The sequence below is a fragment of the Thalassophryne amazonica genome, chromosome 15, assembly GCF_902500255.1.
Source record: "Thalassophryne amazonica chromosome 15, fThaAma1.1, whole genome shotgun sequence".
NCBI classification, from domain to species: domain Eukaryota; kingdom Metazoa; phylum Chordata; class Actinopteri; order Batrachoidiformes; family Batrachoididae; genus Thalassophryne; species Thalassophryne amazonica.
Genome location: NC_047117.1, coordinates 94,339,823 through 94,363,542, shown reverse-complemented (window position 1 = coordinate 94,363,542; position 23,720 = coordinate 94,339,823). Strand labels below are relative to the sequence as shown.

Genomic DNA, 23,720 nt, shown 5'->3' with positions numbered 1-23,720 from the left:
TAAGGTGGATTAGAACTTTTTGTGGTATACAGCACCAACTACTGGACAGGAGGAACCTAGCAGTCAGTGTGACTCACTGATTTCAAAATGCAGCTCTTTCAACCAGACGTGTGGTGCTGTGACATGTCAAACATCTGTGTCCCATCAGATTTCAGGAAAGTCCAGTGAAACCCCGGTCTCCGCTCTAGCTCCACCCATCCCAGGAAGTGTTTGACATTTGAGCATTTCCTGTTTCATTGTGACTGAGAATTCGGCACTTCCTGTTTGAGTGTGAGCTTGCCACTGAGTTCCCGCGAGATTCCATGGGATCTCGTCTGTCAATCCAGGAAGTGTTTGACATTTGAACATTTCTGTTTTACTGTGGATTTGAAAATTCGCCCTGTACTGTGAGTGAGCTTTGCGCTGCTGCGCGACGCTTTGCTCATGTTATTATTGTTTCCGGGAGCCTGATCTCTGCTCAGTGTGCAGGTTTTTATTTATTTAATGTTTAAAGTTCTCTGAGTGGACGTGCACAGTGCAGATTTTGTGGAACTCTGACATCAAGAACACAAACCTTTCCTTTTGTTACATTTTAAACAGCTGCTGGTTTAACACTTGCACACATTTTCCCACATGAATGTGGGCGTGTCTCTTAATTGTGGGTGTGTTAACAGCATGTCACATAAATGGGGGCATATTTTTTCTAAACTTAACAGAGAGAAAAGTTGGAATTTGCTTTGCTCAAAACATTGATTCTCTGTAGTCTGTTATAAATAAATTCCAAAATGATCATTTTAAAGTGAATATTATTTGCTGTCCCTTTCAGTGACCTCTGACCTTTGAGTCGTTATGTCCACTGACGAGGTTCACCTCAAGATTTTTAGAGAACCTGCAGAATTTTTTTCTTTTCTTGTTTTACACTATGATGAAAATGAGGACAGCATGTGTCCGCAGGAACCTTTAATCTTCCGTTGTGTGTCTGTAAGTCTGTTCACAGTCGTCCCAGTTTTTGCGAGGCGGCGCACTCACCGAGCGCGTACCTGATCAGAGTTATTACCACCAACTACTAACAGGACGGCACTGAGAATCCCTGACGTTTGGTGCATTTCAGCTGTACCCAAAGGCCAGAATTTTGAAGTTATGATGGTCACGACTCCCCAGGAACACCCCTGAAGTCGGAATTCCAATTCGTCAACTCTTTTGAACCTCACATGGCCCGAGTGCACAATCCAACATAGCTGGCTGGAGTAAATTTTAATTTTTTTCTGTTGACAATCTAATTTTTTTGGTCCAGTTGAATAAGTTGTGCACATGTCACTGTCCTCCTGCTGTCTGTGGACTTGTTGCTATGGAGTTTTTATGCTTGTAATGAAGGCGCTGATACACTAACAATGAGTGTCTACGCCGCGATACAAACCAAGCAGTAAACTGAAACACTATTGTAACTTCTGTTCTCTGCCATGAGGTCTCTTTGGTGGACCGAATATTTCTGCAGCTCTCTAACATCCAGTTTATTTCTGATTTGCACTGTAGAAACTGGAACACATTTACATCGGGTCTGATGCTATTCCCAGCTGTGATTTATGACTCTTGAGGTAAATGGAATGCGCCATTTTATCCCCATTAGATTTGGGCAGCATGGCGGCAAGCGGTTGGTGCACGTGCTTCCTAAAGGGAAGGTTCTCTGTTCAAGTCCACCCATGCCTGTTCAACATGTAATGTCTTGACCCAGGAAGCACTTGACATCCCCCATTGGACTTTTGCGATGTCAGAAAGTGATATTTGTTCTATAACAGAAAATGTCATCGGAATCCATAAAAAAGTGTTAGAGAGGACAGACAGACAGACAGACGATCACAGACCAGCTGCTGCAGCATCAAAATGAGCAAACATTCACAACGGCACATGCAGGTTAGTGAGCGAGAAAAAAAAAAAATTAATTTATTTACTGACGTTAATCAGAGGGAGGCGAGTTCATCAATAAGGAGAAAAGAAGACTGTACCTGGAGATCTCGCTAATGATTCAGTCCTACTGACCACAAATGTGCGGGACAAGGACAGGGAGACTTGAGGGGAAAAAAGGACAAAGACAGGGAGGAAAGAAGGCTGTGATTAGACATGAGATGATCAATACAGCAACAACAATCAATACAATCACAGGACACACGTGTGGTCAAATCAGAGGAACACTGTTGATGACATCGTTGGGGGAGAGGCCACTTTACTCTTTGACCACTAGGTGTCTCAGCAGCGGATGGCAGACATTAGCAGAGAGTGATCAAATAGTTTAACTTAACCGAGGACACGCCCACTTGTGACATCACTGTGAGACTCAAACTTCAAGTTGATCCGAGGAACTTTATGGTTTTACTGCCACCTGGTGGAACGTCAGGTGTGTGCTCGCGCCTCGTTAGGCGACAAACATCAAACAGCGATTTTCAAATGTTCCAGAGCCGATCAGAAACATGAAGAGTGAGTTTGGCAAATAAACAGCACATCCTCAAAAATTGAGGGAAGCCACCAAGACACCGAGGGTCTGTGACTCCAGACACGTCTGTCTGTTGCTTCTCCAGTCACAGCTTCACAGTCGAGTGAGACTCTTTGGTCGACTTGAGTCTTTTGGATGCTCATTTATTTTGATTTTGTGTTTTTTAATGCTGGTTCTGATCCGGTCAGCGCGTGTTTTCAGTGGTCTGCTGTCAGGAGAATGAGATTGTTCAGATGTGTCGCTGGGATCTCACCTGGTGAGGTGGTCAGAGCCATCATCCCGTAGAAGGAGAATGGTCCGGCCTCAAACTTCATCCCCTCCTTTCCCGCCTCCACCTCCACTTTTCCCTGTGGAATCCCAATCCAGGATGGACAAAATCCAAATGTTACTTCAGAAACCTAAAACCTGCAGCACAGCTTCCAGTTCAGAGACTCGTTTAGTCGACTCATCCTTAGCGAGATAACGAACCAAACATGAAGAGCACTTTGAGGTGTGTGTGTGTGTGTATATATCCGTACACATACACTAGACAACCTACACAAGAACCTGAACTTCACACGAGACTTTAAAAAGCCATGATGACTTAAGACACTCAGACTTGATATTTTTTTGCTGCTCACCTGCAGGATGAGGATGAAATAGTCCACAGGCTTGTTCCTGTGGAACAGGAAGTGCTCCGCCGCCCGCTTGTTCTTCTCGTCGTATTTCAGCTCCTGGATGACGTTGGGATGCTTCAACAAGCGCAGCAGAATTTTCTCCGACATCTGCACGGGTGCGAACGGTTCCACCTCTGCAGAGGAGGAGACACGAAGCTTTAAGCAAATCACCTGTTCGGATGCACAGTTCCTACGTAAACCATTTGTGTGAACATTTCTACAAAATGTGTGGAATTTTCTCATTGGTACTTATGAATGTGTGTAAATATACACGCAACTCTTCATTAGGGGAGATTTTATCTTAAAGACGTCTTGACATCAGAGTGCAAAGGATTCTGGGACGAATGTGATGATAAATAATTGCCTTTTTTGTTCAGTGGCCTGTTTTTATGCTGGTTCTTGATGAGCTCCTTAGTGCTCCTTAAAATGATGTCCATCAGTGATTTTAATGTGTAAATGGTTGTTACTAATGGTTGGGTTCAACACTACGGGTGGACACATCGTCGCCACCTACTGGCACATTTATTTTGTTTATTTTTTAGATTTTCTGTCTCTCTGCTGTGACAAATACCTCGATCTCTGTTTCACCAAAGTTTCTTTGCTCTCGTGTTCTGTTATTTTGCTGAGGAACGCCAATAACAAACGGATGTTTTGTTTCCATATATAGTTAACTGACGGCGTCTCCAAAACTAAATGAGCACAAACGTGCACGTGCTACAGAGCGTGAAGGGTTACTCAGCAGCTGATCCTTACTAATGCACGTCTGAGTACGGGCTGTTTGTTTTGTTTTGGGGTTTTTTTGTACTTAGACTAAATTTAGTTTGAATGACAGTTTTTAGATTGTTTTTTTATGCACACTTTGATCAATCATGTGCACTGACTGTGTGCACCAATCAGCTCCATCCTGTGTCAGCTGGCTCCACCCACAGGAAATAAACACACTAATTCTTAACAGGAACATAATCAAGTCTTAGCTGCCGGGTCAAAGTTCTGAAGAAAATCGAAGTGCTGCCTCCGAAACCCATTTCCCAGGATCCCGCCAGGGGAATATTTCACATTTTACACGAAGTACCCCGACGTGTGTGAGAACCACCAACGCAGGCCAAAAACTCTGGAAGTGATGTCACCAAGAGTGTAAGCAAACAGGGTGATGTTTTTCAAGCTGCACGCTATGATCAGAATGTGGGACGCACAGAGTTGCCAGATCTCATGAGAGTGTATCTGATAAAGAAGCAGCCTCCTAAAAATCAGATTCTACAGTTGGATTCATGTTCTGTTACGGGCATAAGAAAATAAACATGACTACTCCTGAGACTGGATGGTGCTTAATGACATCACAAAACTCAGAGCTGGAGCACATTGATGGCAGTGAGCTGTAAAAGAGTCTTGTAATATCATAAAATCATTAGTGTTATAGGAATGCTGCAGGAAGTGATGATGTAAGAAGCGAGTCTGAGACAAGATCTACAGAAAAGATGAAAATCACTGTATATTTTTTGCAGCAGCAGGACATAGTCTTGTTTGTGTGAGTGTCTTATATAGTGATATAAGTCCATTAGAAACTATTACAAATACAACTGTCTTCATTTCTGTTCAAATGTGAAAACAGTTGTTTATATACACAAATTCTAGAAATAATTTCAAGTACCTTGGAATCATCTTGGACTCTAATCGTTCCTTAAAAAAACACATGAAAAAAGTTGTCAACACTGTAAAATTTAACCTTCAAAACTTTAAACAAATCAGGCTTTGTATTTGGACTGATGCTGCTAGATCGTACCTTCATTGTATGATCCTGTCTCATATTGAATATTGCTGCACAACATGGTCATTTCCTGGTATGACAGTACTAACACCTTTAGAGCAACTTTATAAAAAAGCTATCAAAGTGTTTGCTAAGATCCATATTCCACTCATTACTGTGAAATTCTGGAGAAATACCATCTTTTAAGTTTTAACAACTTTATAATGTTTAAGTGTGTTTGTCTCATTTATAAAACTCTCTATGGCCTAGCCCCTCCTCCTCTGGAGGAATTTATTAGACACAGAGATCCTAACCTCAGGACTTGGTCTGCTTCTAGAGGGGACTGTGAGGTGCCCCTCAGACGAACTGCCACAGGACAAAACCCCATCTCTGTGAAGGGTTTACTGCTTGGGACTCTGTGGTAATTGGAGTGTGGACGTAATCTCGTTGTTGTTGCACTTGTGTAATGACAATGACAATAAATCTCATCCATCCATTCAAAAAAACAAAAACAAAACACAAAACTGGAACAGCCTTCCAACAACTATACAAGACTGTCCCATCCTGAGTGCTTTTAAAAATGAGCTTAGTTTTAGCTTAGCTTAAATTGAGTCATGTGGTCAAACAGCTGATAGTCTGGAGAAGACATAACACATACTCATCAGTTGGACGGGGTCATCTTCTAACTAAGAACAAAGTTTTTGGGCCACTTTTCCTCTGTTGTGAGAAATAAATACAAAGACACTGACATCCACAAAATTTACTTTTGATAGGAAAAAACTGACTTCACTTGCCACTTAGTTTAATGTTAGTTTAGTTTAATGTATCCAAAAACAAAACACTCATTTATAAGGGGGATGTCTTTATGCATAACAATATGGGATAACTGCTGTAAATATATATATGTACAACCCAATTCCAATGACGTTGGGATGTTGTGTGAAATGTAAATAAAAACAGAAGACCATGATCTGCAAATCCTCTTCAACCTATATTCAATTGAATACACCACAAAGACAAGATATTTAATGTAGTTTTGCAGATATAGCGACTGACTCACCGCGCCCGGTGATTCACCGCGCCCGGTGATTCACCGCGCCCGGTGATTCACCGCGCCCGGTGATTCACCGCGCCCGGTGATTCACCGCGCCCGGTGATTCACCGCGCCCGGTGATTCACCGCGCCCTGGCTTCCCCTATATGAGAAACAGATTTACATAAACGAGCATTTTCTGCCGTCTTGGTTTATTCTGTTTGCGCCAGCTGACTGCACGCTGCCTTTTTATGCTGATTGGCAGTCACTGTGTGTCGTCACTCTGGTCTATTTTGGCCCCGCCTAGCTGGTGGCAGAGCAACCGTTTACATCGCTGCAAAACACCCCCTCTGGAAAATGAAAGGCAGCTTGTCGCCGTCGCTCGTAGCTAAAGTGACCATCAGGTAAAGTACTGAAAACTCACCTGTTTGTTATTAACAATTATATAACAGCTGAGTAGATCCTTGTCATTTGATTGGTGGCTTGTATGTCACATGGTATGGATTATCCATACCATTTGCCATTGTGTTTCATTGACTGTGCAATACTTGTGCAACCCAGTCTCACAAGTTTTTTTTTCATGCTCCCATCACAAAATGATTCAAATTTTTGTGACAGGTTGTTTTTTTTGTTTTTTTTATCTTAACCATAACCTAACTCCTTCCCCTAACCCTAGACTGCCTTAGTTGAGAGAGTGGCATCAACTCAGAACACGGCGCCATTTTGGTTCCAACTGCGCTGAACTACTGAATGAATCTTTAATGATTTCAACATTTTTTAAATCATTTAACCACATACATCAACACATCCAGGTACAGGTGCTATCAAAATAAATATAAAATAGTTAAGCTATCAAATTTACATACATTTACAATTTATGATGAGATATTTAATTTAATTTAAAGCCTGATTTATGCAGCTGCAGCTCTGTAACTCCATGTCTTACGATGACGTGTGTGACAGTTTAAAAGTTCTCCATCTCTGGATTATTCTTTATTCTGGACTAATTTGACCCTCAACAAGCTTTTCTTTCTACAATCATCACCTTCAAATCAAAGGTAAACTGAACATTTTCCTCTTTTACCGACTTCGTGCTAAATGTGTAAAATTTTCTGACCCATTTATCAGCGTGAGTGCTGTAAAAACTATTATAATATGAAAGCGTGAAAGCAGAAAAGTGTCAAATCACAGCCTTTTGTGTCTGATTTAACAGGTGCACGTCAGGCTGCGGGTCCGAGTCTGAACACGGTGTGAAAAAAAAATAAACGTTTGGGCTTTTAATCACTGAAATGTCTCTGGTCCCACATGTGAGGGGATTAATGGAAATACATTGTGATCAGACGGGACATTTTATCTGATGAGAGCGAAAATTCATTGTACAAAATCTGATATACGAGGTCTGTCCATAAAGTATAGGTCCTTTTTATTTTTTTCAAAAACTATATGGATTTCATTCATATGTTTTTACGTCAGACATGCTTGAACCCTCGTGCGCATGCGTGAGTTTTTCCACGCCTGTCGGTGACGTCATTCGCCTGTGAGCACTCCTTGTGGGAGGAGTCGTCCAGCCCCTCGTCGGAATTCCTTTGTCTGAGAAGTTGCTGAGAGACTGGCGCTTTGTTTGATCAAAATTTTTTCTAAACCTGTGAGACACATCGAAGTGGACACGGTTCGAAAAATTAAGCTGGTTTTAGGTGAAAATTTTAACGGCTGATGAGAGATTTTGAGGTGACACTGTCACTTTAAGGACTTCCCACGGTGCGAGACGTCGCGCAGCGCTCTCAGGCGCCGTCGTCAGCCTGTTTCAAGCTGAAAACCTCCACATTTCAGGCTCTATTGATCCAGGACGTCGTGAGAGAACAGAGAAGTTTCAGAAGAAGTCGGTTTCAGCATTTTATCCGGATATTCCACTGTTAAAGGAGATTGTTTTAATGAAAGACGTGCGGACGGGTCCGCGCGTCGGGACGCAGCCAGCGCGGAGCGGCGGCACAGGAAAAACACCTCCGTGTTGATAACCATTTGTAAAATCCAGGCGGCTTTTGATGGCTTTCAGTGGAGTGAGTATATGAGAAATTGTTTAACAGCTGGACATGTTCCAACTTGTCCTTAAGGCTTCCAACAGAGGTGTTTTTCCTGTGACGGAGCGTCACGGCGGCTGCGAGCCGACGCGCGGACCCGTCCACATGTCTTTCATTAAAAAAAATCTCCTTTAACAGTGGAATATCTGGATAAAATGCTGAAACTGACTTCTTCTGAAACTTCTCTGTTCTCTCACGACGTCCTGGATCAATAGAGCCTGAAATGTGGAGGTTTTCAGCTTGAAACAGGCTGACGACGGCGCCTGAGAGCGCTGCGCGATGTCTCGCACCGTGGGAAGTCCTTAAAGTGACAGTGTCACCTCAAAATCTCTCATCAGCCGTTAAAATTTTCACCTAAAACCAGCTTAATTTTTCGAACCGTGTCCACTTCGATGTGTCTCACAGGTTTAGAAAAAATTTTGATCAAACAAAGCGCCAGTCTCTCAGCAACTTCTCAGACAAAGGAATTCCGACGAGGGGCTGGACGACTCCTCCCACAAGGAGTGCTCACAGGCGAATGACGTCACCGACAGGTGTGGAAAAACTCACGCATGCGCACGAGGGTTCAAGCATGTCTGACGTAAAAACATATGAATGAAATCCATATAGTTTTTGAAAAAAATAAAAAGGACCTATACTTTATTGACAGACCTCGTATATGGTGTGTATTACATGGAAAACAATACAAAAACTTTGGGACTTTTTTGTCTGGTGACTGTGAATATCTGGTTTATACGATGACGGTTTAGGTGAGTTTTACTGGACATGGGACTGAAAAATAAATTTACCTCAAAGTTTTGATGATGAAGTCGCTTCCATCCCACACGGCTGACTTTATTTTCCCAAATGTTTCTTCTGTTCAGATCTGAAGGGAATCTGTGCATCTTGAAGCCCTTGTTGTGTCTATTTGTGCCTCCAAATGTACAACAACCCGACATTTTCAGAGAATAAATAAATAAAATATCTGGATTTACATACAGTCACATTAACAGTGAACACTATTTTCAACCCAAGATGAGTCACATGACCGATTTTTTTCAACTCGTCATGTTGCCACTCTCTCTAATAAAGGCACTCTACCTAACCCTAAAAGAGACCCCCCCACCACCACAGAATGTATTAGAATACATTTGTCCCCCCGTTACGAAAATTTTGCAGTTTTGGCGACACGAACCAATAGATTAATGTATATTTCATGATGCTGAATCAAACATGCCATGAGATATGGTAGGAAATATGCTATTGCACGCTCCGACCACCGCACATGCTCACAGTACTGGGGGCAGCATTTAGCTAAACATGGCGGAGTTTGTTTTGCTGGCGGATGATTATTTGAAGGAGCTAATTGACGCTGCTAATTCTTCTAACACCAAAAACCAAAATGAATCCATCACGCCGTAAGCTGTCTGGAGGCATGAAGAGATGTTAGGATGAAAAACTGGACAAATTTCTGACGTGATTTTTCACTGGAGTGAGGAAAGTCAGTGGACAGCATCACGGACTACTGAGAACTATTTTGGACTCCTATTTAAAGTTCGTGTTAGACTAAGCACCAGTGACAAACAACAAAATGAAAGTCCCTTTTATGTTGTTTATAAATTAATAAAATATCAAATGACAAGGATCTATTTTCGTCATTATATAAGGGTGATTCTTTAACTACAGGCACTATTGGCCTTGTAAATGTAATTTCCACCACACCATTGCCTTACAATATAAAGCGCCTTGGGGCAACTGTTTGTTGTGATTTGGCGCTATATACATGTGCTCTGATGTCACTGTTTATCTCCATAGAAACTACCCAAACAATCTTTCATACAAACTGTTTAAAGGGACATTACAGTGTTGTGGTGGAAATTACAGCAATAGTGTGGGACAACTACATTTTGTTTAAAAAAAAATCACTACAGTTGTATGACACTGAATACCCCAATTATGTTTTGATTATTTTACTGATATTTTATTCAGAGATATTTTAAAACATTAGAAAAAATGTTTCTTTACCATTCATTTTTATCATTGAAGATCAAAAGTCTGGGTGTGGGACAAGCACAAAACGGCAATATTTGCATATAATGATGCTGAAAAAAGGTGAAAAAGTCATCATAGACTACTAGAACAAATTTCTTAACACACTTTCATTGTAAAGATAACTATAAAAGTGTGAAATTTCCCCTTTTTTCTGTTTTTCACACAATATGATCAAAGGACATAATAAGTGCCCGTAGTCTAAGAATCACCCATAAAACAAATAAGGAATGTTTTTACATTCTTTCAATGGAACGACAATTTACTTTCCTAAAAGCTGGAATGTACCGCTCATCGAGGCGAAGCAGAGTTGAATGGAATGATCCAGCTTTCACCAAATTAAATATTCAAACCCTGAACTCATAAACATTAATTATTTGTATACTATTCATACAGGACGTTACTATCAATCAAAGCATGAAACAAAACAATAAAAAATAAAGGCCAATAATCAAAAATACACAATGCACAAAACCTCCAAAATTAAAGAGCTGATAACAGCAAAAAGGTGCGACTTGTGAGCTTTTTTGTCTTCAAGAGGCATTTTTAAACAGGTGCGACTTTTAATAATAGGTACAAAACAGCTTCAGCAGTAACTGTGACAATAAAGATCCAGAACTGTTTCTGAGAACATGAACGTTTCCAGACCGTCTGCACCAAACGTGGTGCAATTTTGTTGATTTGGATTCATTTCTGTTTGTTGGGTCTTGAATCTGCAGCGTGAATGACACGAGAACAGAACTGCACTCTTTCTGTATTTGTTTTTTTTTATATATATGTTTGTACGACTGCAGGGTGAGTTCACTCTGAAGACATGGCTCCATCGAGAGTAACAAAAAAAACAAACAGTTATTTTAATGAAATCTGTCAAACAAACATCAAAATGTGAAACGTGCATTCAGTCAGAGGTCACATTTATAAAGTTTCTGCAAGAAATGTTCAAATCCAGGAATATCCTGAGGGCGGAGGTCTGCGCTCTGAGTGCCCGTCTAGTTTCTTTACACATTGGTAGTAAACACAAACAAGTGACCACGCCCCCAACAAACTGAATAATTTAAACATGTCAAGCTGCTCCTTCCAACAGTTCCTGAAGAACGTCTCTCACACACACACACACACACACACACACACACACACACACACACACACACACACACACACACACACACACACACACACACACACACACACACACACACAAATCCCTTAATTAAAGCAGACCTGGCAACTCTGGCCTTTGTGCAGAACGTGCAGGCAAACAGACTGCGTGTAAAGACGCCCCGCGCTGCGAGAGGCCGTCCACATCTCACCGCCACGTTTGTTGTTCTCTCTCACACACACACACACACACACACACACACCCTGCAGCGAGGGGCTCAGGGCTCACTGGGGGAAGTCAAGCAGCAACACAGCCCACTTGCCTGTTGCTAGGAAACGCAGGGTAGCCAGCAGAAGCTGAGGTGATATTTTAACCTTCATTTCATTGTCGGTCGGTTTGAAGGCCGAGAAATCCTGCTTCCTCTCCCGATGGGTGATTTTCTTCTTTGTCTTGTTGTCGGCTGAGGAGAGAAAACCAAAAACAGGTGTAAGAGGCAACCGGAAAGTAACGGGGTGGTCCACACAGCCTGGGTCACCGGGTGACTGACGTCAGTTACCGAACATTCATGACTCAAAGCTGATCACTGTTAATAATCCAACACCTGCACCTGAGAGCCGAGGCACTGGGGGTCACACCTTTATTTATATATATAAACAGTTGTTATTTTTACTTTGATATAAGATTAATTTAAAAAAAAAAATTATTTTACAAGATTTTGCTACTTTTCCCAAAACTATAAAAAAATAGATTTCAGTCATTAGTGAGACTTCAGTCTCTGAATGTTTATTGCAGGTTTGTAAGTGTGTATCTGGATGGTTTCCATGGTGATGTAATGGAACTGTGATAGTGAGAAGAACCACTTGGAGTCTGGAATCAGGATCCATTTGTGGGTTTTAGACTTGGTGTGTTTGGGTGACGGAGGAGTGAGGGGACCTACTGTACAAGTCGGTCTCATCCAGGATCTCAGACTTGATGATTTCTTCAATCACATCCTCCAGGGTGACGATACCCAGAACCTCATAGAATGGGTCTCCCTCACCCTCATTGTTCACCCTCTGGACTATGGCCAGGTGGGACTTACCTACCAAAACACACACACACACACACACACACACACACACACACACACACACACACACACACACACACACACACACACACACACACACACACACACACACACACACAGATTATAGAATTACAGCCATATAGTGATAAAATGTGTGAAATGTAGGTCAGGAGGAGACGTACCAGTAAAACCCACACAGGTCAGATAGAACAGGTCAAATCAGAGCCGGTCCAAGGCATACGCCAACTACGCGGTCGCTTAGGGCCTCCACGCCACCAGGGGGCCCCGAGAGCACCGAGACGTTGTGATAAAAAAGTAAATATATACATGAAATTAAAATAATATTGAATAATTTAAACGAAATTGTATTACACCCGAAAAAAAACAAATTCATTTTGACAAAATACCAATACTAGGTTAATTGATGCCTCCTGTTGGCTGCTGCCACCGTTGGACGAATTTAGACGCACCGCTTGTGTCAGGTGGTCGATGAATAATCGTGAGGAATAAAGTGAGTAAACCATGTGTCAGAAAAGAAATGATCCCTCTGGAGCAGAGAAAAGAAAAAAGGAGTTGGAAGACGAGAAAAAACAACAAGACAAAGGTAGGTTTGCATGTCCAATATTACAATTTTTGTTGTCATTATTTGCGAAAAGCTCCGTTCGTTTAGTGTAAAGTGCTTTAGGTGCTTAAAGTCAGAAGACGAGTCATTGGATAAATGCTGGGCTTTGTCCCGCCCATCGGACGCTCAGTGTGTCTGGGGGTCTATGGGGCAGTGGGCGGGCCTCGGCTGGCCCGGAGGCTCATCTTCTGCATGATGATTGGATGATCTGTCTGAGGCTGAATCCCTTTTTGATTGACAGCGAAATGAACGAATCAGCGATCTTTTGGTGTAAACATCCGTGGGAGCATTTTCATTGTTTTGAGTTAACCGGAGACTTTCCTAATCCTCTTAGCGGCATTTTCTTTGTTAAAAACGACTAGCGACAAATCGAGCTTCTATTTCTGGTGTGTTTTTTTGTAGCTGCTTGTGTTTGCAGACTGACTTCTATCACTCTTTCTGTCTTCTATCTCAGTTTCTGTTCCTACCGAGCAGCGGGTGCTGCTGAGCTCCTCCACCGTCACAAAGCGCTCACAGGCGGACAAACTTCACACGAGCCTCGCGCCAGTCCCAGCTAGCGAGCTAGCTAGGTAGCAAGCTGCACATAATGGCAGACAATTTGAATGTTGTTGTGGATTTTGGTGAAGCCATTTGATAGTCTTCCTTACGAAGAAAAACTTAAGAGTTAAACAGCAGGACAGAATCAACTCCTCAGATTAATTTGGTGCAAAAGGTGGGGAAAAGTAGCTCAGCTCTCTTGGGCCGGCCCTGGGTCAAACGCTACAATTAGCACAAACACAGACTTTGGTGCTCACAAAGTGTCTCCAGACGACAGCGAAGCTTTAATTCATGCACGGTGCATCCGCAAAGTATTCACACCACTTCACTTTTTCCACATTTTATGTTACAGCCTTATTCCACAATGGAGTAAATTAATTTTTTCCCTGAAAATGACTGACTAGTCTCCCAGTTCCTGCTGCTGAAAAACATCCCCACAGCATGATGCTGCCACCACTATGCTTCACTGTAGGGATGGTGCCTGGTTTCCTCCAAACATGACGCCAAAGAGTTCAATCTTTGTCTCATCAGACCAGAGAATTATGGAATTTAGGAAGAGTCCTGGTGGATCTGAACTTCTTCCATTTACAGATGATGGAGACCACTGTGCTCATTGGGACCTTCAAAGCAGCAGAAATGTTTCTGTACCCTTCCCCAGATTTGTGCCTCCAGACAATCCTGTCTCAGAGGTCTACAGTCAATTCCTTTGACTTCATGCTTGGTTTGTGCTCCGACTGTCAACTGTGGGACCTTATATGTAGACAGGTGTGTGTCTTTCCAAATCATGTCCAATCAACTGAATTTACCCCTGGTGGACTCCAATTAAGCTGTAGAAACATCTCAAGGATGATCAGTGGAAACAGGAGGCACCTGAGCTCAATTTTGAGCTTCATGGCACATTGTCATTATGGGGTATTGTGTATGGACTTTAGAGGAAAAAAAATGAATTTCATCCATTTTGGAATATGGCTGTAACACTCTCTCTGTCTCACACACACACACACATATATGCAGTATAGAAGTTGCACGACCTCCCAAACTCGTAATAAACCCTCTGCGACTTATCCTCTGGAAAATGAGGTATTTACTGGTTCCTTTGTTCGTTGGCGCGTCCTGAAGATAAAATGGGAAAAACCGTCATGTCCTGAGATTTTAATGTGAGAACTCCGACGTCCATGTTCTCACATTTTGTTGCTGCAGACAAAACAAAGATTTTATCTGTTTTATTTTTTTCTACGTGTCTCTGACGAGGGAACGTTGATATTGAAGCCTGCGTATTCTCAAACAGCTGTGCCAATCACAGCACAGCACAAACAAACTCAAAGGCCTCTCAGAGGAACAATGGCAAGTAACAATCACGACAATGCCAACGAGCTGCAAAGGTAAACGGCGAATCCTCTGATTCTGCAGGAATCAGTGACGGCGGTGAGACAAACTGATGTGATGGCAGCGGCACGTGGAGGCAGAGCAGCGACCCTAAAGGTCACCGCCCTGTTCCTGAGACCCCAGTGTGTGTGTGTGTGTGTGTGTGTGTGTGTGTGTGTGCTCCGTCTGACAAAAGTCAGAAAATGCTGCATGCAGCCAAAACGCTCAACAAATTCTTCTCTTTCTCAGCTTGTGATCATTTAAAAGGAATTTTCCAGAGGCCGTGGCTAATATTAGCTTGTGCAAAATGAAGTTTCCATTGGGCACCGGCGAACTTCTCACCGCGCAGAGCGTGGAAAGCGGCTTGTTTGCAGACGATACACCTGTGTGGCACATGAGCCTTAGTCCAAGATAAAATCCTGCAGGACAGTGCAATTAAATATCTCTATGTACAGTATAACATAAGAAGAAAGGATAATATTAAGAATAATTTATATATATATATATATATATATACACACACACATAACAAGGCACCGTCACACTGAATTCAGCTGATGATATTTTACACTTGTCATTAATTACGACAGTAACTCGGCCACATGGGGAGTGCCGGTGTCGCAGACTTAACGGCCCGCCCCTAAAAATTGCTCCGCCCTGCCTCCACGGTGCATGTGTCATTTCGGAGCTCAGCCGCTCCTCTCAGACAGTCTCTTCACCCAAAGAAATAAAATGGATTAATGTGATTATTAACCATCAGATGACAAAGTAAAACCTCTTAAATCAGGGGTTTTCAAAGTGTGGGACAGTGACCCCCCCACCCCCCGAGAACAAATGAATAGCTGCCCCGCCCCATGACACACATACGCACAATTTCAACTTCTTTATGTGTTTCTTTTTATTCTTTTACACATCTTAAACCCATTTTAAAGTATTTGTGTGTTTTTAAGAAACTGTCTGCATTTACACATTTTACAGCCTTTGTAAACATTTTAAACATGTTTTTAAAGAACTTTCCATTCTTTCACACATTTTATACCCTTTTCAAACATTTTAAATGTTTTTAAAGAACTTTCTATTCTTCTATTTTTACCTTTTGTCATATTTTAAACATCATTTAAAAAAAAACATTTAAACATCTCTGTGTGTGGCATAACTAACACATTTTAACATAATATTAATTCAACTTTTAACAGGGATGGGTACTGATAAGATTTTATTTATCAATGTCATTATCAATTCCACTTATTGATCTGATTCCTTATTGATTCCCTTATCGATACCTCCTGTGAATTTTCTGTGTACTAAAAGTAGGCTTTACAGGTTTTCTATGTCAGCATTTTATTGAGGTTTAAAGTAAATAAATATGAAATTGGTCACTGGATCCTTGATCTCTGGATGTAAATAGAAATAAACAAAATCTGTAGTTTCTCAAAAGCAATTCCTTTCAGACATTAATGGCATGAATGTCTCTCCGTACCTATGAGCTGAGCTCAGCCGGCTGCACGTCAGCATCAGTGTAATTCATAAAGAACACAGGACATCTCATTTTGGGAGGAAACAAATGTTTGTCTGTTGCAGTTTGTTGTCTGTGTTACAACATTTGGAAAGAGGTGTCATTTGATTTAAAACAGTGATTCACTTGGAAGTTATTAATTCCAGCCAGATTCTAACTTGCTGCGACAAGAGTCCCAGTTAGTGACTTTAATCTGCACAAAAGTGACTCACAATCGACATATTTAAATGGATTTGAGAGGGGTTAAGAAGCGGACTTGAAAAGCTTCTGAAAAGCAGCGAAGCAATCAACCAACAAAGCAGCGGTTGATTACAGAGCTGCTGCAGGGTCTGTAATCAACGTAAAGAAATGATCATTTTCCCGACAAACACCCTCAAAAACAACGGCTGCTCTGAAGGACCGATAAGGGAATCATTAAACAAAAAGCCTATTGATGTTGGTGGATCGAATCATTTCTTAACGATTCTCAAAGAACCGGTTCTCGATACCCATCCCTTGCGCCCCCTCTGAAGAACTCTGGCACCCCCAAAGGGGGGGGGGGGGCTCACAGTTTGAAAACCACTGATTTAAATCATTCTAAAGTCAGTTTTAAGCATAAACGAGGCGATAGTCTGTGACGCTTTGAAATGAGCGACGCACAGTGTACGCATCAGCTAGCAGCTTGTGTAGCCGCGGCGCTCTGATCGCTTCCTCTGTCTTTTATGATGAAATAATGCTAAATTTATATGGGAATGACTGTTGTACTAAAGCTTCAGATATCTGTGGCTGAGATAGATGATGACTGGAGTGCAGAGGGTATCTTCTGCCTTCACCCTTTCGGCCACACGGGTTCATTGCATGTTGTTTGTTTTATGAGTGTGTTGTTGTTCTGTGTGCCAAATAAATTAATTCATTAATAAATTCATTCATTCATTCATTCATTCAGTTCAAAGCAGAAAGGTGATGGGTGGGGAGGTGATGGTCTAGTGGTTAAGCGTTGGACTAGAGACCAGAGGAATTTGTTTCAAATCCCAGCCTGACTGGAAAATCACTAAGGGTCCTTGGGCAAGGTCCTTAATCCCCGAGTTGCTCCCGGTGTGTAGCGAGCAACTTGTATGGCAGCACCCTCACATCGGGGTGAATGTGAGGCATTACTGAAAAGCGCTTTGAGCATCTGATGCAGATGGAAAAGTGCTATATAAATGCAGCCCATTTACCATTCGATAATCAGTGAACCACCGCTGATGACACATGCGCAGTGAAGGCAGGGCGGACCGATTTTTAGGGGGGGACCGTTCAGTCGGCAACACTGGTCCCAAGCCCAGATAAATGAGGAGGGTTGTGTCAGGAAGGGCATCCAGTGTAAAACAAGCCCAAAACAAAGATGCAGAGTACAAATCAAATTTCCATACCGGGTCAGTCGAGGCCCCAGTTAACATCGACCGCCACCAGTACTGTTGCCCAACTGGTTGCCGGCAGAAAGTGGGCTACTGCTGGGCAAAGAAGAAGAAGAGGAGGAGAACGTGTCCAGAGACAGTGGGAGAAGAAGAAAACTAGAGGGGTGAAGATGAGAGTCGAGACTTTGAATGTTGGTAGTCTGAGTGGTAAAAGGAGGGAACTGGCTGGTATGATGGAGAGGAGAAAGGTAGACATATTGTGTGTGCAAGAGACCAAGTGGAAGGGAAGTAAGAGCAGGAGCATCGGAGGTGCGTTCAAGTTGTATCATGGTGCTGGGGTGATTTTAAAGGAAAAGTATGTTAAGAGTGTCTTGGAGGATAAATGAGTGTCTGACAGGGTGATGATGAATATCATCAGTGCATATGCCCCACAGGTAGGTTGTGAGATGAAAGAGAAAAGATTTCTGGAGTGAGTTACAACCCCAGTTTTAATGAAGTTGGGATGTTGTGTAAAATGTAAATAAAAACAGAATACAATGATTTTCAAATCCTCTTCAACCTATATTCAATTAAATACACCACAAAGACAATATATTTAATGTTCAAACTGATAAACTAATATCAGGCTGAATGGTCTGGAACTGCAGGACACAAATGCACAACTCAAGCGAACAGCTCTGGTTTTTAGATGGTTTTACTGTAGAAGACAGCGGAGGTCGGTACACAAGAAGGCAGTCCAGGAAAAGCAGCAGTACAAGAAACATCAGGCAATCAGGTGTGGTCAAAGCAACAGGCAGGAGGTCAGATACACACAAAGAGGCAGGCTGAACTAAGGAACGCAAGAACAGAGCTGGATTGAAGGCACAAGGCACGACAAACTGGCTAGAGACAAACACACCCAGTGAGCTAAAATAACTGCAGGTGGTAATCAGCAAATCAGGGACAGGTGTGCCTGGAAAGCACCAGAACAGGGTGTGGCCAGAGAAAGAGAGAGAAACACCCAGCAAGAGAAGAAGCCAACCATACACAATGAAACACAAAAAAATAACTAACAGCTCAAGAGAACAAACAACCCAGAACACCAAGCAAAACTCAAACCGTGACAAAAAAAGTTGGGACAGGGCAACAAAAAACTGGGTAAGTTGATGAATGCTCAAAGAACACCTAATTGGGAACAGGTGAGTGTCATGATTGGGTATAAAAGAACCATCCCCAAAAGACTCAGCCATTCACAAGCAAAGATGGGGTGAGGATCACCACTTTGTGAACAACTGCCTAAAAAAATAGTCCAACAGTTTAATAACAATGTTTCTCAACATTCAATTGCAAGGAATTTAGGGATTTCATTATCTACAGTCCATAATATAATCAGAAGATTCAGAGAATCTGGAGAACTTTCTACACGTAAGCGGCAAGGCCGAAAACAACATTGAATGCCCGTGACCTTCGATCCCTCAGGTGGCACTGCATTAATAACCAACATCATTGTGTAAAGGATCTTACCGTGTGGGCTCAGGAACACTTCAGAAAACCATTGTCAGTTAACACAGTTCGTCGCTACATCTACAAGTGCAAGTTAAAACTCTACCGTGCAAAGTGAAAGCCAAACATCAACAACATCCAGAAACGCAGCGACCTTCTCTGGTCCTGAGCTCATTTGAAACGGACAGACGCAAAGTGGAAAAGTGTGCTGTGGTCTGATGAGTCCACATTTCAAATTGTTTTTGGACATCATGTCCTCCGGACAAAAAAGGGGAAAGACCATCAAGATTGTTACCAGCGCAAAGTTCAAAAACCAGCATCTGTGATGGTATGGGGGTGTGTTAGTCCCCATGGTATGGGGAACTTATACATCTGTGATGGCACCATCAATGCTGAAAGGTACATCCAGGTTTTGGAGCAACACATGCTGCCATCCAAGCAACGTCTTTTTCAGGGACGTCCCTGCTTATTTCAGCAAGACAATGCCAAGCCACATTCTGCACGTGTTCCAACAGCGTGGCTTCGTAGTAAAAGAGTGCGGGTACTAGACTGACCTGCCTGCAGTCCAGACCTGTCGCCCAGTGAAAATGTGTGGCACATTATGAAGCGCAAAATACGACAACGGAGACCCCGGACTGTTGAAGAACTGAAGTCATTTATCAAGCAAGAATGGGAAAGAATTCCACCTACAAAGCTTCAACAATTAGTGTCCTCAGTTCCCAAACGGTTATTGAGTGTTGTTAGAAGGAAAGGTGATGTAACACAGTGTTAAATGTTGTATGGCTGGGGGGGCCTGGCTGCCGGTTTGTTTGCCTTTTGTGTTTCCTCCCAGGTGGCATGCATTTGGGACTGAGTGGCTGTGTTGCTGAGGCTGTTAGGACTTCACCCTGATCACCTGCGACTCGTCAGGACTCACAGCTGAGGTGCATCTGGAGGGATTGGAGTATGTTGGCATTTAAGACTGAAGTGCACAGTGTGCATTTGCCAGAGACTCGACCTTGTGACCAGACGGGTGAGATCGTCGTCTTGGGAGCCATCTCATCAGCAGCGGACGCTGAGAATGTCCAGGTTTGATGCACGGTCTGTGAAAGAGGAGAGGGTGAGGTCTCACGCTCGTCAGCACACTTCCTGAGGTACGTTGGATTTTGTGACTAACAGTTATACAGTCAGTAAATGTGGTGTCCCTCACACCTTATTGTATTGAGCTGTATGTTAGTCATGTATCAGCTTCCACTGCGGTGGAGTTTTGTGAACTGGATGTTCCATGCCTGCAGGTTGGAAGCTGATCAGTAATCAAGCCAGGAAGTGTTTGCTGTTTGTACACCTTTAAGTGTTCTGTGTGTAGAGTGTGGACTCACATAATGGTTCCTTCTTTCACAGACTCGGTTGTTGCGGCCACCTGGGGGGTGTCGGCGGGGTCCTTGGGTCCGAAACAGCTTCTGGCTCCGGACCATTAGCGCTGCTGGGAGCGCACCACGCCAGGCCGCACCTTTTATTATTATTATGATCACTGTTATGTATTAAATTCAGTTAGCCTTTGTTCCGTGCTCTGCTTATTTCATACTGGGTCCTTCAAACGCTGGTCGGTTCTCCGAGCTGCGTCCGACACATAACAGTTAAACATACCACTGTCCCAGCTTTTTTGAAACGTGTTGCAGGCATCCATTTCAAAATGAGCAAATATTTGCACAAAAACAATAAAGTTTATCAGTTTGAACATTACATATCTTGTCTTTGTGGTGTATTCAACTGAATATAGGTTGAAGAGGATTTGAAAATCATTGTATTCTGTTTTTATTTACATTTTACACAACGTCCCTACTTCATTAGTAGATGAGGTGGTGGAGAGTGAACCCAAGCATGAACCCAAGGGTGGAGATAGGAGCAGATTCCAACGGACATGTTGGTGAAGGGAACAGAGGTGATGAGGAAGTAATGGGTAGATATGGTATCAAGGACAGGAATGTGGAAGGACAGATGGTAGCTGATTTTCAGAAAGGATGGAAATGGCTGTGGTGAACACCAACTTTAAGAAAGGGAGGAGCACAGGGTGACATATAAGAGTGGAGGAAGATACACAAAGGTGGACTACATTCTGTGTAGGAGATGCAAACTAAAAAACATTGGAGACTGTAAGTTGGTGGCAGGAGAGTGTAGCTAGACAGCAAAGGATGGTGGTTTGTAGGATGACTTTAGAGGTGAAGAAAAAGAAGAGCGTGAGAGCTCAACAAAGGATCAGATGGTGGAAGCTGAAGGAGGAAGACTGGTGTGTGAAATTCAGTGAGCTGGTTAGAGAAGCACTTGATGGAGGGAAAGCAGTTTTGGACAACTGGAAAGTACTGCAGATGTGGTGAGGGAGACAGACAGGAAGGTACTGGTTGGAACATCTGGACGGTGGAAGGAAGACAAGGGGACTTGGTGGTGGAACAAAGAGGCATATAGCGAGCTGTACAAGAAGTTGAATAGAAAGGAGGGAGAATAGGACTTGTACTGATTGGCCAGACAAAGGAACAGAGCTGGAAAGGATGTGCAGCAGGTTAGGGTGGTAAAAGATGCACATGGTAATGTGCTGCTGACAAGCGAGGACAGTGTGTTGAGAAGGTGGCGGGAATATTTTGAGGAGCTGATGAATGAAGAAAATGAGAGAGAGAAAAGGCTGGGTGATGTGGTGAGAGTAAGTCAGGAAGTACAAGAGATTAGTAAGGAAGAAGTGAGGGCTGCTATGAAGAGGATGAAGAGTGGAAAGGCAGTTGGTCCAGATGACATTCCAGTGGAGCAATGGAAATGTCTTGGAGAGATGGCAGTAGAGTTTCTAACCAGATTGTTTAATAAAATCTTGGAAAGTGAGAGGATGCCTGAGGAGTGGAGACGAAGTGTGCAGGAAACACTGAATATCACAGATACAATCAATGTTTACAACTCAATAAAACAAGACAAGAAATTTTTTTGTTTGTTTGTTTTGCAAAATTTGAGTGAGTTTGGCTTTTATTCTACATTTTTGATCATAAGCTAAATTAACCCGTTGACTCCATGTTTATTTACAGCTGCGCTGGTGATGGAGTTTGATGACAGAAAAACCATCATCAGCTAACAGAACATCGTTCTTCAGGAAGCATCAACTTGGAATCAATAAGAACACAAATAAAAATGAATTAAAAGTCAAATAAACAAAGCAAACACGAAGTCTAACATTGTTAATGTTCACTGATATGGACGTTCAGGTGGAGAGAAACATTTTATATAAACTATGAATGAAGATAATATTTACAGTGTAAATAAGACATGAGCAGTAATCTGTAAAACAGAAGAAATCACAAATTTGAGCAAAATAAATTCAATGAGAGCTGCGCCGCGGCAGAGAGATGGCAGGTCTGAGATGCACAATGCATGATGGGAAATGTCACAGCTGTTAATGTGAAATATGCAAGAGGCGTCATGTTGCAGGTGAAAAGAAGAAATCAGATAATGGTGGGTGTGGCGGGCTGTGGGGGGCGTGTCCAGTAGCAGGTGACACTCTGAAGATGGATATTATAGATTACAAATATAATGCAATGCTAAAATACCCTCAGCCATATGAGCATAAAACAGGAAACAGAATGTGACCTTTTGTCCTGTTAAAATAGGTGAAGGTCAGCCATCGCTGAACTTGTCGAAGGTCTGTGTCACAAAAATGTTCTCTGTGAACATTGAAGACTGGCATTAATAAGACTGGACTTGTGCTGAGCACAGACAGCCAGACGGACGCAGTCTTTTAAAAGAATGAAGTGGGAAATAAAGGTCACGTGTTCAGACAGATCAGCGGGTTTTCTGTCTCGCTGGTCTCTTGCACAGTAGCTCCGCCCACATACTTCTTCAGTTTCTCACAGAGAGAAAAAAAGAAGCAGCTTCTGTTTTTCCGTAAACACGTTGGGAGACGGTGACCGGAGGTTTATTCGTGGCTCCTCAGTGTGAGGCGGGGAGCGGAGGTAACGTGGGGGGGCCTGACCCCACAACCCGCTGGAGCCTGGAACTTGGCAGCGGTTCTCAGAGCTGCTGCTGCATGACATCTGGGACTGCTGAGCGGGACTGAGGCTGAATGCATGCTGGGTAGCCCAGCACACATCAAGTTCAAAGGTCAATTTACTTTCTGTTTCATTGACTATGAGGACAGTTATTAATAAGTTCACTCTGACATCGACGCGGTTGCGGCCACATGGAAACCAGACAATAGATTTACAATCTGGTGCAGCTACTCGAGTAAGAGCTGTTGGACTTTTTAATGACTCCCCCCAAAACATGAAAGAACAAATTAAACAAATATTTAATAATTCAATAAAACCGCCAAAAGCAGCAAATCAGATTTTGCTGCAATTTTATATCAGCAGCTTTGTCTTTTTATTATTTGTGAATCAAGAAAACTATAAAATTTGCTTTACTCATCTTGTATCAAACTCCTCATAACTCGTTTTATATCAAACTCTTTGATAACTCATCTTGTATCAAACTCGTTCATACCTCGTTTTATATCAAACTCTTTGATAACTCATCTTGTATCAAACTCGTTCATACCTCGTTTTATATCAAACTCTTTGATAACTCATCTTATATCAGACTCGTCATAACTCGTTTTATATCAAACTCTTTGATAACTCATCTTATATCAGACTCGT

General features: G+C 42.5%; 1 protein-coding gene across 1 annotated transcript in view; it reads right to left on the bottom strand.

Annotated features, from left to right (window-relative positions):
- The window catches only part of cnnm2b (cyclin and CBS domain divalent metal cation transport mediator 2b), an 83,664-nt gene that overhangs the window by 19,891 nt on the left and 40,053 nt on the right, over positions 1 to 23,720 (bottom strand). Inside the window, exons 2-6 of the mRNA XM_034188281.1 lie at positions 12,042 to 12,185; positions 11,427 to 11,564; positions 3,088 to 3,257; positions 2,721 to 2,814; positions 1,983 to 2,045 (exon numbers count right to left, since the gene is read on the bottom strand). Coding sequence (XP_034044172.1) covers positions 1,983 to 2,045; positions 2,721 to 2,814; positions 3,088 to 3,257; positions 11,427 to 11,564; positions 12,042 to 12,185 — 609 coding nt within the window. The remainder of the gene's footprint in view (positions 1 to 1,982; positions 2,046 to 2,720; positions 2,815 to 3,087; positions 3,258 to 11,426; positions 11,565 to 12,041; positions 12,186 to 23,720) is intronic.